Genomic DNA, 12,897 nt, shown 5'->3' with positions numbered 1-12,897 from the left:
GAAACTCAATCAAAAACAATTAGAAAAAATGAAGAGTTTTTAGGGATCAGAAGGATTTTGGAAAAATTACAACACTTTCTGTTGGCTGACTACAGATGTTCGTCACCCATTATGGCTACTGTCTTAGTTTTTTGTGCTGGTTTACCCTTACTTATAACCCAATGACTCTTATGTGTGCAGTTGGTTTTTTTAACAAATCATGCATACATGCACAACTTTATTCTTTGAAGCCAGAATTTTACTGGAATAGATGTGCTGAGAGTTGGGAGTAAAATGAATGCAGATCAGAAAAAATGAAGAAACATTGATATATACAGTTCAGGTTTAACTCTTCTATATATAATTTTTGTTAGCAGCAAAATCAATCTTCAAGGTAAAACTATTGTAAATCTGTAATGGTAAAGAAGTCAGTTACATTAACACAAAAAGTCCTATTTTTTTCACCTTTATTTTCTGACAATAACACAGAATTTAAAACAGGCCCTTTTACAATAATCACAGTATTTCTAACAGAAGTTAATATATAAGCAAGTTAATCATCGTCTGATGAATGTGACTGCTTTTCATTCTTTAACTTCTCTGCGTAGAATGTGAAGCTCTCCTACAGTAAGAAAAAGCAAGAAAAAAAGGCAAGAAATTGAAGTGAGATCGCAAATAAACCATATTTTAACACATATACCAAGCAATTTCCATATCAAATCCTCAGATTTTTTCTGTAACAGAATATTTGATATATCTATTCTAATGGCAATGATATTAAAAACATAAGGATATTTTTAATGTGGTGTATTGCTAATTCTGTTATAAATTACAATCATTTGTTTAGCAATATTTAAAGTTATGCCACTGAAAAAAGTGACTTAGAGTACTACTGGCCTTGACTTATGACTGTCACAGCGTCCCATGGTCATGTGATCAAAATTTGGGTGCTTGGGAACTTGCATTTGTGACCTTCCTAGCATAGTCAATGGGGGAAACTGGATTTGCTTAATGACCATGTGATTCATTTAACAACTAGTGATTTGTTTAACAACCATGGCCATACAAAAGCTCATGAAAAAGTTTTATAAAGTACAAGCTGTCCTGGCTTAACAATGATAATTGGGACCAGAATTTCCACTGCAAAGTTATATGGCGATAAGTGTGACATCACTTACTACATTGCTTAGTGACAGCAATTCTGGTAGTCCCCATTGCTGTCATTAAGTGAGGGATCTCTTTGCAACCTCCTGCTGAATTTCAAAAACGTAGTCAATCAGAAAGCTTGCAGACAGTCGCAAGTCATAAAAAGGCCAATGGGGAGAAAGTGGCTGTTGTGGCATGAATGCAGCTAGCCAGGAGTGGCTCTAGCCAGATACCGGAAGATATCCTGGTGACAGTTGGCACATGGTGCAAGTGACGTCAGGCCAGGATGGCTAGTGTGGAAGGATGCACAGGTGGCTGCTGTGGTGTGGGTCACTGGGATTCTGTATTCCATTGCCAAGTTCCTCAGAACAAAAAGTGGGAGGAGTGGAAACAACTTGCCACCTTCCCTACTGGATTCCCCACTTCCTTTGCTTTTGGGGAAGCCAGCAGGGGAGGTCACAGTTGGGGACCATGGGATACTACAACCACTCTAGGTGTGACATTGGTCGCTCTTTGGATGTGCCTGGATCACAATTATGTGACTGTGGAATGGTGGGGATTTTGAGTAGTGGTTTAAACAATACTTTGTTACTGAACAAATGTTTGTTAACTGAAGACTGTATGTAGTAATCAGTTACAATATACATTAGAACTTATTTTACACTAAACCATGCAGTAATCATTTAAAGATAAAATATTCTGCAGATGCATGGTAAACCCACAGCTTGAATCTTTGGCTTAAAAATGCAGATCCCCAAAGTTTCTGTTCCCCCACTAATGAAATCTCCCACTGGAGTAAAACAATAAGGCTTCTCTGAGAAACTTTAATCTGAGCAAAATTAAAATGTTTTATTAAAATTTACAAGCACATATATCCCCCCCCCCTTTGAAAATCACTAAGCACTCACAGGAGGTTCAGTGAAAGGAACCGGTTGTCCGTATTCTTTCAGAAGGACTGCCAAACGTTTCAAAGTCAGGTCACTTAAGTACATATTTTTTGCTTTCATTTCTTCATATAGAGCTTTACATGAAACTACATCCTTTTCCAAATCTAAAAAAGAAAAACAAACCAAATAATTTGTAAATATTTAAAATTGTCTATTATTCTGTTCATTTTTCTTTCTTTCTTTCTCTTATCTATCTATCATCTATCTATCTATCTATCTATCTATCTATCTATCTATCTATCTATCTATCTATCTATCTATCTATCTATCTATCATCATCTATCATCTACCTACCTACCTACCTACCTACCTACCTACCTACCTACCTACCTACCTACCTACCTACCATCTATCAGAATTCTTTGTGTTCAGAAATATCTAGCTGCACATTTCACAAAGCCAAGATGTGATTTGAAAGTATCCAACAGACTCAATTTGTTGCTCTACAGCAGGGGTGTCAAACTGGCAGCCCACAGGAAGGGTACATCTTGTGCGAACCATGCCCACCCCAGCTCGGCAAAAGGGAAAAACATCGTGAAATATCACGTGATGGCAACATGATACCTGTGCTCTACAGTAAACCCACTCATCATCCCAGTGAAAGAATATTGGATTTTGTAAATCTGAAGTGGGTCTACGAGTGAAAATTGATTAACTGGCATGATTAAACAAAGCTTTGAAACAGCAGATTAAATTTGCTTATTGATTAATTACTAAAGCTGATTTAGCAAAATCTCTATTTTTGGTATGGAACCGCTAAGAGGTAAGGCAAGCCCTTGTTCTTACAGTTATTAATCTCAGCTGCAGTAAAGCTTCTACAGAATATGAAACACAAGCCAATCAGAAAAGTGTCACTGGTACTGACTGTTATTGCATTCTTTTAAATAATGATAAGATTGGAGTTTGCTAGGAGATTAAGATATTTACAACCCTGGTTAATGATTCCCATTCAAAAAATAAATTCCTAAAGATGGTTTTCTGCTTTGAGGTTGCTTTTACACCGAAGCTTTCATCCTCAAGCAACTGAGCCCTTACCATACATAGGCTCTATGGAAGTGTCTTTGCATCTCTGACCTCCAATATAACCCTACTACCGTAACTCCGATATCTTCCTACTGAGCTTGTGCAGCAAACATTTACTGTTGTTTCTTTGCTTCTTCATGCAATGACTGACAGAAACACTAAACAGTGTTTTGGGAAATTATGCTGAACTGATTTGATTTTCATTTAACTCGTGGTATCTGCTTTTCCAACAGGGAGTTATTTAACTAAAAAGCTTCTATTCCACGGAGCTGTATGCCTCAGATCCCTCCATTTGCCAGGAAGAAACTCCCCACTCACAGCTGCAAGTTGAAGAGTTGCTTTCTAACTGTGGGAGGCTTCAGAATCTGCAGAAAGTGATGGTTTAATAAAGGTATAATAGAAATTGTTAACTTCCCATTCCTTTAAAATGGAAGTATCTATTGTATGAAAGAATAGTGAGATTATGTTTAATGGACCGCATAACTGAGACATTTTCTTAGTAATTCTTTATTCTTGGAAGACTAACAATATAAAGAGCTTCTCCTACCTCACCGCCCACCTACACCTATGCATTGAGAACAGAATTGTAGAGAATTAGTCTCGATGAAAATAGAATGACTATCTATTGGTTTGCTGCCTTTGCCGAAGGTCTGATTTATATAACTCACTTTCTGGGGCGTTTAAGCAACCCTGATCTACTTCCAAATGCAGTGGGTTTCAGCTCCCATCCACATTTCTGTTTCATGAGGAGATGCTACATTTTTAAAAACGCCAAAATATCATAACATCCAATCCCCAAAGTGCTTTTTCAAGAGGCAACTGGGCTTTCTGGTTTTTCTTTGAAGACCTTTCCCTTCTCATCCAAGAAGCTTCTTCAGCTCTCTGAAGAATGAGAAGCGAAACGTCTTAAAAGAAAAAGCAAGAAAGTCCAGCTGCCTCTTGAAAAAACACCTTTGGGACAACCGTGACCTGGATAACCGAGAATCTCCGTAGACATAATAACATCCAATATTTCTGAAAACATCTCATCTTGTATGTGTGTTTAGAAATGGAATATTAATAAGTAATACTTGAGATAGCAAAGAATTCTAATGCTTTACAGTGGGGAAAAAAACCATTATCAAATTGCTGATATTATTTGAATCAAAGGGTAATCATTAAAATGCAGATATGTACACAAAATGTAAAAAACCCTAAACATTAAATCTTACAGTAGCTTTTCAGGAGGTAGTGGAACAGTTGGTCTTGATCTTTGAAATCAGGTATCAGGTCCTGTAAAGTCCTGATCTTTTTGCTCTGGAAAAATTACAGGCACAGAATATTAGTGAAGTATCTTTCATACAGATTTTGGGCTAAAGAACAACAAAAGTGCTACAGTTTGAATCCAGAGATGCTTTCAGCAGGAAAAAATACAATGTGGACAGCTTATTAGAGAGACCAAGAGATAAAAATATAGGAAACTACCTTGTATCATTGTAATAGTTTATTATAAGCAGTTCTCCAGGGTTTCCCAGATTTCTCCAAAATCTATCTGCTAGGGATTTAATCTGGGGCACTCTGCATACAATTTACATGCTTTGTCCCTAAGATACAGTGATTTAAGTTGTAAATCATGCCTGTTTAATCACTTTAGAATCAAAAGGAGGTAAGATGTTCATTGTTTACATTAAATTGGAATATCCCCTTTTCTTTTCTCTTCTCGGATTGAGAAAATACAATCTTAATGTACCTGTGAGAATGTTTAACAATGCAAATGCTGATATCAGAACACAATTAAGTAAGGATGCTAGAAAGAATATACTAATTACATTCATTTTTTTAAAAAAAGTTTATATACCTCTCCTTTGGTCCTGGATTTCTGTATAATAAAAGCTATGATAGAATTCTTTTGTTCACTTATTGCTTTGTTTCTCTTGAAAGAAAAAAAAAGGGGGGGAGAGAAAAAGAAAGAAAATTAAATGAGCAAAGTAACTGTAATATCTTGATAAATAAAACACACCTAAGGTGAAAACTTTCAATTAGAAAAGTTCACAATAGCCAATAATATATTATTACTAAAGGCCTTAATGGTCAACCAGTTATTATAAACCTGGAGAAAGACACCCACATGGGATTCAAAGAGCTATTTTTTCTTCTTTTTCTGGCAAATGCTATTCTTGGCATTATAAACATTATGTTTGCTGCAAAGGGAGAAGAAAATGAAGAAATGGCTTAACAACCCACAGAAAAGAGATTTAGGACTGTAAAAGAAAGAAAGGGGGAAAGACTATTCTTCTCCAATTATTCTGCCAAGCATTCACAAGTGAGGCAGGGATCATAAGGTTAATTATACATTTAATAAGGTGTCAGAGAGATAACTGCTCGTTTCTTTATAAAAATTAAAATGTACAAAGCAAGTTCTCTTTAAAGTATAATTACCTACACTTACACATACAAAAGGACTGATTTCAATCTCTCTATTTTATAAAAGGCTTTCTCTGCAACAGACAGCCACTGCTCAAGAGACAAAAGTTAAACTCAAAGTTTTTTTTTTGACAGACCCGAAAAATCAAGTGTCTGTCCCATCTCAGAAATTCTGTTAGGGAGGGAGAGAAAAGAAAAAACAGCAAAGCAGACAATAAAACTAAAACATTGTCTGATCTGCTGCTTTTCAAAATTCTCTCTTATTTTTTGAAAACTTGAAAAATATACATTGACTTCTCCACTCGCCAACTCATCAATGTTAAAACCTCTATTTCCCTTCATTTAGAAGTAGAAATATAAGCAAATCCTATAGATCAGGAGTGAGTAATCTTTTAGCAGTTGGGGTGATTAAAAAAAGGTTTTAAACCTTTGTGAGGAAGCAGGGCAACAATGGTGTTGAAGAAACCTTTAGCTTTCTTTCTGAACCCTTTAACTCTGGTTTGGGTCTGTGTGTGTAAGAGAAAAACGACTCAAAACAGATGTGCTATAAGATAGTTCACAAGCCTACTAATAGTTCAAGCTACAAACATGTTTATTTACTGCTGAATTTAATCAGCATAATTTGAGGAGGCTTCAGTAGACACAAAATGGAGCTGGGATATACATATTATCACTGGGCTATCCTTCTGCTTCAGATTTCTGTGAAGACACATTAATTCAACAAACTATTAGCACCAGAGCTGTCGTGATAGTTGCACGAACTCAAAGAATTTTGTGGTAAACATTAAAGAAGGAAAACTTTTTCTTTCTTTTTTGCTGCGAAACCTGTAATGGTCAGAGAAAATGTGTTTTTGAGTTTTGCTGTATTTTGTTGCCATGATTTAGCAGTAGTGTTAGAAGTAGTATGTGCTCTTTGATTCATGGATTGCTATCCCTCTTCTGCACATTCACAGACTTATTATCACAACTTAGGATATGAAACTATTTCATGAAAGGCATCTTAAAATAAATAGCATTCAATAGAAAATGCTATTTCTGATTCTAATCCCATGCCTTAATTAAATAGCGCATTGTGTATTGAAATCAATGCGTCACTTTCTTTGAGAGAGATAGTCACAAAATACGGTCCTAAATCCTTGTGAGTTTATTTCTGAGCATCAGCCTTAACAGTATGTGTACATGATTCTGGACCACCACAATAGAATTATGATCTGTGCACCAAATGAGAGATGAAAATATGTAATCTTTATGGCAAAGTTAGCCACTTCTAACAAGCAATATTTTTTTTTTAATCCTTTAAAATATATGTAGGATTCCACCATAATTTGGGGAAAAGGAAGTGATATTTTTAACTTGAAATTAAAGTTAATGATAGAAGCATATTGCAAACCTTTAAAAAGTCATCATAGATGATAATATAATTGTCAGTCTAAGAGATGAGAAACATAAGGCATATTGTTCAAAACTCCCATATGGAATTAGTTACAAAAGATCTATATTAATATCATCTCCTAGTGCCTTTTTCACTAATTGGACAATATTTATTGCTGCCGTCAAAGGACTCGCGCTTCATCCTTTAAGAATATGAAATAAGCACAGCTTTTTAACCAAGTTCCATGGCATTCAATTTGAAGCCCACCAGAACATGAACAATATATTTCTGAAGAACAAAAAGAGGACAAAGAAAAAAATCTAATAAATGATGCCTCAATCTCAGCATTTGGGATTTTGAGAGAGGGAGGCTAAGACAGGTTGCTCTTTCTTCCTTTCGATCTTAACACAGTAAAGAGGTCTCCTGGCAATCTAAGAATGGTAAACCAGAGATTCTGCTTTGTTAAATCTGACCAATGATGCTCTATTACAGTAACTTTGTGCAAAGCTGTATATACAGAGAGCCATTAGGCATATCCTTGGTACCAGTAAGATAATGTAACACATTGAAATATTTGAATTAATTTTAAATGAAATTAAAAAACGTTTTACATGAATATTTATAGAAACTCAAAACAAAAAATCCAGTTCTAATTTTATGACATAAAAATGCGTCTTCTAAAACATATCAGTGATACTAACTACCCAATCATCTTCAAAAAACAAACAAACAAGTGTTTTAAGAACATCACTCCAAATCTGCTCACTGATTTTGCATGTACAAATCCAAACCATTTCCTTGAGCAGAAATTAAACAAAATGTAACATTCTAGATAAGCTATTCATTATGATGTCCATTGAAAGCCAATAAAACTCTTCAACGACCAGATGATGACCAAGCACTAAAGTTCTTTTAATTTTTCAAGCAACAGACGAAAACCTTCTTTTACCACAGAGTCCTATTACCTAATTGCTTCAGATGCCGCAAAACATTCTGATTAGGAGAAGGGGGTGTTTTTCTTTCTATGTCCCCTTTAAAGTATTTAGCATCTAAGCAAGAACAAGCATATAAAGCAGTGGTTTTTTAAATCAGATACTGGAAGCAGGCTTCTGTTTGACAGAGGGAGCTTATACGAAGCCCACAATTTGCTGGATCATTGTGGTTGTCTGACTGCCACCTGCTGGGAAAGTCAGCCTGCTGAAGCCTGTTTGTGTACATTCCCAGTGCCAGCTCTTATCACTCAGTTTGTTCTGCATTTTTCTCAGCTCTATATTTAGCCCTGTTAAAGTAGCGCAAACATGGTCATCCCATTCCCCGAAGACTGCCAATTCTAAAAGGGAGAGAATATGGTTCACTGCATTTGTCAGTTAACATGCCAGATTAATTGTTTTTTAAAAAAAAAAACCCTCATTTCAACACTTCAGCAATTGAAAAGCTAAGGAAACCACTGTTTGAAAAACAAAACACTTTTGCTTGAAAAGTAGCTGGATAATGGTAAACCATGTTCACTTTCTGAGGTTTTTAATCTTAATTTTCCATTAAGCAGAGACAGAAAATCCTTTATCTCTGCAGAAAAACAGTCTTTTTAATTCTTTAGGCAGGGACCCATTTACAGCAAGTGTATAAGAAGCAGAATATGCTACATCCAGGTTCCATATTTCTAAAGGTGACATATTTAGGATAAACTGGAGATCACATTATTCCGAAAACCACTTGTTCCAGAGAGTTAGAATCATTTCATCTGCCTCCAAAAATATAAACAATTAATAAAAAACAAAAAACAAATATGCACCTGAAAAATTGTAATGTGATACCTGGATATAGTGTACAATAAAGCCTTGTCCATGGAATGTTTTATTATATACACCCCACTTCTTTAGATTTATGTTTGATTCCGGCATATTCTTACCTGCAGAAGAAGCTCAGCATCATTCAGTTTTTCTTGATCTATGTACTGAAGGAAAAGGTTTGTAACAGGCTTATAAATGCCAAACTGATTTGCCAATCTTTCAGCCATGGCACTCACTGTAAAACAAATAAATAAGTATGAATAAATATGAGGAAAATAAAGCTTATTAATATAAAGCTTTGTAAGAGAAAACATTGAAGCTGGGAAAGAAAAGGGAGTATTTCAAAACTGATAACCAACTGTAAATGGATGTCGCAATGCAGGGGTAACCCATAGGAAATGGTAAAAATGTCAACATCTGCATCACATATTAGAGAAAACTTTGATTGGACAATCATGGCCACCAACCTGACTTTTTATCATATTAAAAAGGGAAAAAGGAAGCTATTCCTTCAGTTTTGAACTGTGGGAAGAAGTGGTTCAAGTAATTCAGACACATCATCTTAATAAATACAATTATAATTAAGGATGGGCTATTTGCTTATCCAGTTTTCAAGATTCTGTATCCCAACCCCTAATTTTCTGATATTAAACCCAATAAATGAAGCTGTATGTTGATTTTGCTTTTTTGATTATATTTTGTAAGAGGACTGACAAGGTTATGTATACACATTTTTTAAAAAACAGGCCCTTCAAATTCTGGTGTTTCAGCCATCTTTATTTAATTTATGTTTCACAGCTCACTGTTGGGCAACTTTGGGTGGCTTATATCATTAAACAGCAATAAAGCAATTAGAACTTTACAATTAAAACATTAAAAAGCAACAAAAAAGAATTAATTTATAAACAGGGTTCAGACTTGTAATTTTAATATTTTTAATGGTGGTTTATCAATTTTTGCTACTTTTTAATTTGTAGCATATTTTATTGTTTTAAACTTTTTATGTTATAAACCACATCGTAAAAATATGCTATAAATCAAAAAGTGGTGATTTCACCTTTCAACTTGAACTGATGATCGGTTTTAACTGTGGTTTTAAAAACTTTTTATATTCAAATAGTTCCATTTGATTTTTTATTTTTGTCTATTGGCTGCCTTGAGTACTCTTCAGGTTGAAAGGTTGAGGCAAAAACAGGAGTAATGAATAAATGAACATCGGTTATCAATAAAGAATTAAAACTACCAGCACCGCAATCCTACAGTATTACCGGTAGGATTATATATTTCATTCTGCCTCCGTTGTGGGCAGAGAGGAGATTTCATCTCAGAACTCTATTTCCCAGCTATCACAGAAACCACCTGGGATTCTTCTCCAATGTCAAAACTCCTCTTGCCGCCCAAACCTGCTCTGGGAAACATGCAGCCCAGCATTTAGTAAAGGTGATCACCTAGGTCAATGTTTTTCAAACTTGGCAACTCTAGGATGCATGGACTTCAACCCCCAAAATTCCCTAGCCCAGAAATCTAAACATCTTAAAGTTGTCAAGTTTGAAATATATACATATAGGCTGTTTGTGACAGGTAAGAATTCATTATAAGTGATGTTACTTTTGAAATTAACATGAAATGAGGCTTAAAAATAGGGACACTGTGGCTCAGTGGCTAAGACGCTGAGCTTGTTGATCAGAAAGGTTGGCAATTCGACAGTGCGAATCCCTAGCACCGCATAATGGAGTGAGTTCCTGTTATTTGTCCCAGCTTCTGCCAACCTAGCAGTTCAAAAGCATGTAAAAATGCAAGTAGAAAAATAGGAACCACCTTTGGTGGGGAGGTAACAGCGTTCTGTGCGCCTTTGGCGTTTAGTCATGCCAGCCACATGACCACGGAGATGTCTTTGGACAGCACTGGCTCTTTGGCTTTGAAACGGAGATGAGCACCGCCCCCTAGAGTCGAGAATGACTAGCACATATGTGCAAGGGAACCTTTACCTTTACTTTTAACGTTTAAAAACACTGTTTGCTTCAAAAACTGACCTAGTAGGAAAGACTTTCAGAAACAGCTACTGAAGTTTTTTTGTAAACCAGTGGACTATTTTTGCTACACTAACTTACATTTTTCCAAAGCTGTTTCCTCTTTGTCTTCTATCAATTTTTTGAATACAAAGGACAGGTTTGCATCTTCAGTCAGTTGTCTAGAAATGAATTTCTCCTCAATGTATTCTGTGGCAGCATCGTAGTTATTGCTGGTGAAAATAAAAAGCTGCATTAGCTAAGTCGCTAACGTTAAGAGTTCAATAAAGCAAGACCATGAATGTTTTATTCTATTACTACATTAATATTCCACAGAATAGCAATGTTAAAAGTACTTATCAATCCACTCATGCAGATACTGTTATAACATAAAGTGAAACACATTTATGGGCGAGTGCATAACATCAGCACTAATGCCATTTCCTTCAGAAATGAACTATAACCTCTTCTACTGTTGAATAACGTGACTCTTTTGGTAACAGAACAAGATAACACATAGGTTAGTCACCTTTGAAATATGGGGAAGTAAAAATTAAAAAAATATTCCCAGAAAACAAAAGTTACAGGAAAAAACAGTGTGTTTATAATTATTACTTTCTTGACTTTTCCAGAGTTACCATTTTGGATGTAGACACAACTATATTAAATGTGATATGCTCATCAGTGTCTGTAACAACCAGGCTGATGTCAAAATGAAGATGCATGTGCTGTGATATCATTGCAGAAAGGATAGAATTCATGTCACAATATCTGACGCAAGTATGTTGGCCTCATCATTTGCATCATAATGAATGTGTGAAATTTGCACCTTTGTGTCCTTCTGGGCCTACTCATGGATAGGTTTAATGGTTTTGTTCACATATATTTTTACTTTCTAGTGTAATAGAAATGGCAACATAGGATGAAAGTACTGTAGCCATAAGAAATAAACACAATCTATTGTGCCTTTGATTTTAAAGAGTTTCAGATTACAGCTCTTTAGAGTCTGGCTGCAACAATATGTGGATACACTTAGGCGAATAACATGCCTAAGATACCGGAAAACATCTGAAAGTTCATAGTTAACTGCTAATTTAGAAAGGTACCTGATTCTAAATGCAGCAATATTTTCTCCCTGGAGACAGCTGACATGATGTCTGAATTGATTGATAAAAATGGACTACAGCAAATGAGTAACTGGGCTATAAAATGGCAAAAGGTTTGTACTGACTGTTTGTTACCATGTTCTTCTACATGACACTACCTTATATTTGTACTTTGGACTTTTCTTGATGTTAAACTGATGTTTAAAAGAAAAGATTGATCCTTCAAGTATTTCCAAAAGACTAGTTTTTTAAAACTGCTTTTAATGAAGGATTTTGGATACTATGGTATTAAGAATTTGCAAAGCTTATTTCTCCTTAGAAGGATGCTAATCCATGTCCAGAAACAGAAAGCATGAACATGGACATGAATCTAGTAAAATGATTATTCAATCTTTCTACCAAGCTTCATCAATATATGTCTGGGGTATACATATCTGTAGCATATTCTACCAAACTACTGACTGTGTGAAAGGAACCAAATTTATTTGAGAGGCTGGTATAAGAGTGAAATAAATAGGACAGGATTTGGCTAATTGGTATATTTAAAATATCTTCAGTGCATACAGAAGCAGAGATTTTATGGATATAAGCCAACATTCCATATTAAATAAATACTATTAAACCATTCAATGAAGCCAGTATACATCAGAAAACCCACTGTTGATTTTTATGCACTAATACTGTAAAGAGAAGAGAGGCAGTATAATTGGAATGTAATACTCCCAAATCTTCTATTAGCTGAAAATAATTTTCAAACATTCCATTAGACAAATATTTATTATTTATTTTAAGATAATCACAATCTTTATACTAATCTTTTATTATTCTGCATTATAACAGGAGTGCAAAACAATTTTAACACACCTGTAAAACGTACTGCTATAAAGTTATGCATTATGCTGTAAATTACAGTATTAGCAAGAATTAGCTTACGTCAACGTTTCATTCAGGTAGACAGAATTTTATAAACATGTATGTTTAATAGGAGAGTCAGTTTAGTGTAGCAGGTGTCAGGCTAGAACCTGGGAGACCATGAGTTCTACTCCTGCATGAAGACGGCCAGTCACTTTCATTCAATCCTAAGAAGGATGCAATGGCAAACCACTTCTATAAAAACTTGCC

The 12,897-nt window shown here is 35.2% G+C and overlaps 1 protein-coding gene across 1 annotated transcript in view; it reads right to left on the bottom strand.

Annotated features, from left to right (window-relative positions):
* Window positions 1-429: 429 nt before the first annotated feature.
* Window positions 430-12,897, bottom strand: part of LRPPRC (leucine rich pentatricopeptide repeat containing) — a 90,363-nt gene continuing 77,895 nt past the window's right edge. Inside the window, exons 32-37 of the mRNA XM_087717708.1 lie at window positions 10,772-10,902; window positions 8,780-8,895; window positions 4,933-5,007; window positions 4,307-4,391; window positions 2,034-2,176; window positions 430-601 (exon numbers count right to left, since the gene is read on the bottom strand). Of these exons, the coding sequence (XP_087573834.1) occupies window positions 533-601; window positions 2,034-2,176; window positions 4,307-4,391; window positions 4,933-5,007; window positions 8,780-8,895; window positions 10,772-10,902 (619 nt within the window). The 3' untranslated portion in view covers window positions 430-532. The remainder of the gene's footprint in view (window positions 602-2,033; window positions 2,177-4,306; window positions 4,392-4,932; window positions 5,008-8,779; window positions 8,896-10,771; window positions 10,903-12,897) is intronic.

The sequence above is a fragment of the Thamnophis sirtalis genome, unplaced genomic scaffold (genome assembly GCF_051295495.1).
Source record: "Thamnophis sirtalis isolate CommonGarterSnake01/CBP01778 unplaced genomic scaffold, rThaSir2_p1.2 scaffold_6, whole genome shotgun sequence".
Taxonomy (NCBI): domain Eukaryota; kingdom Metazoa; phylum Chordata; class Lepidosauria; order Squamata; family Natricidae; genus Thamnophis; species Thamnophis sirtalis.
Note: the sequence above shows the minus strand (reverse complement) of the source record. Positions and strands in the feature narration are given on the sequence as shown.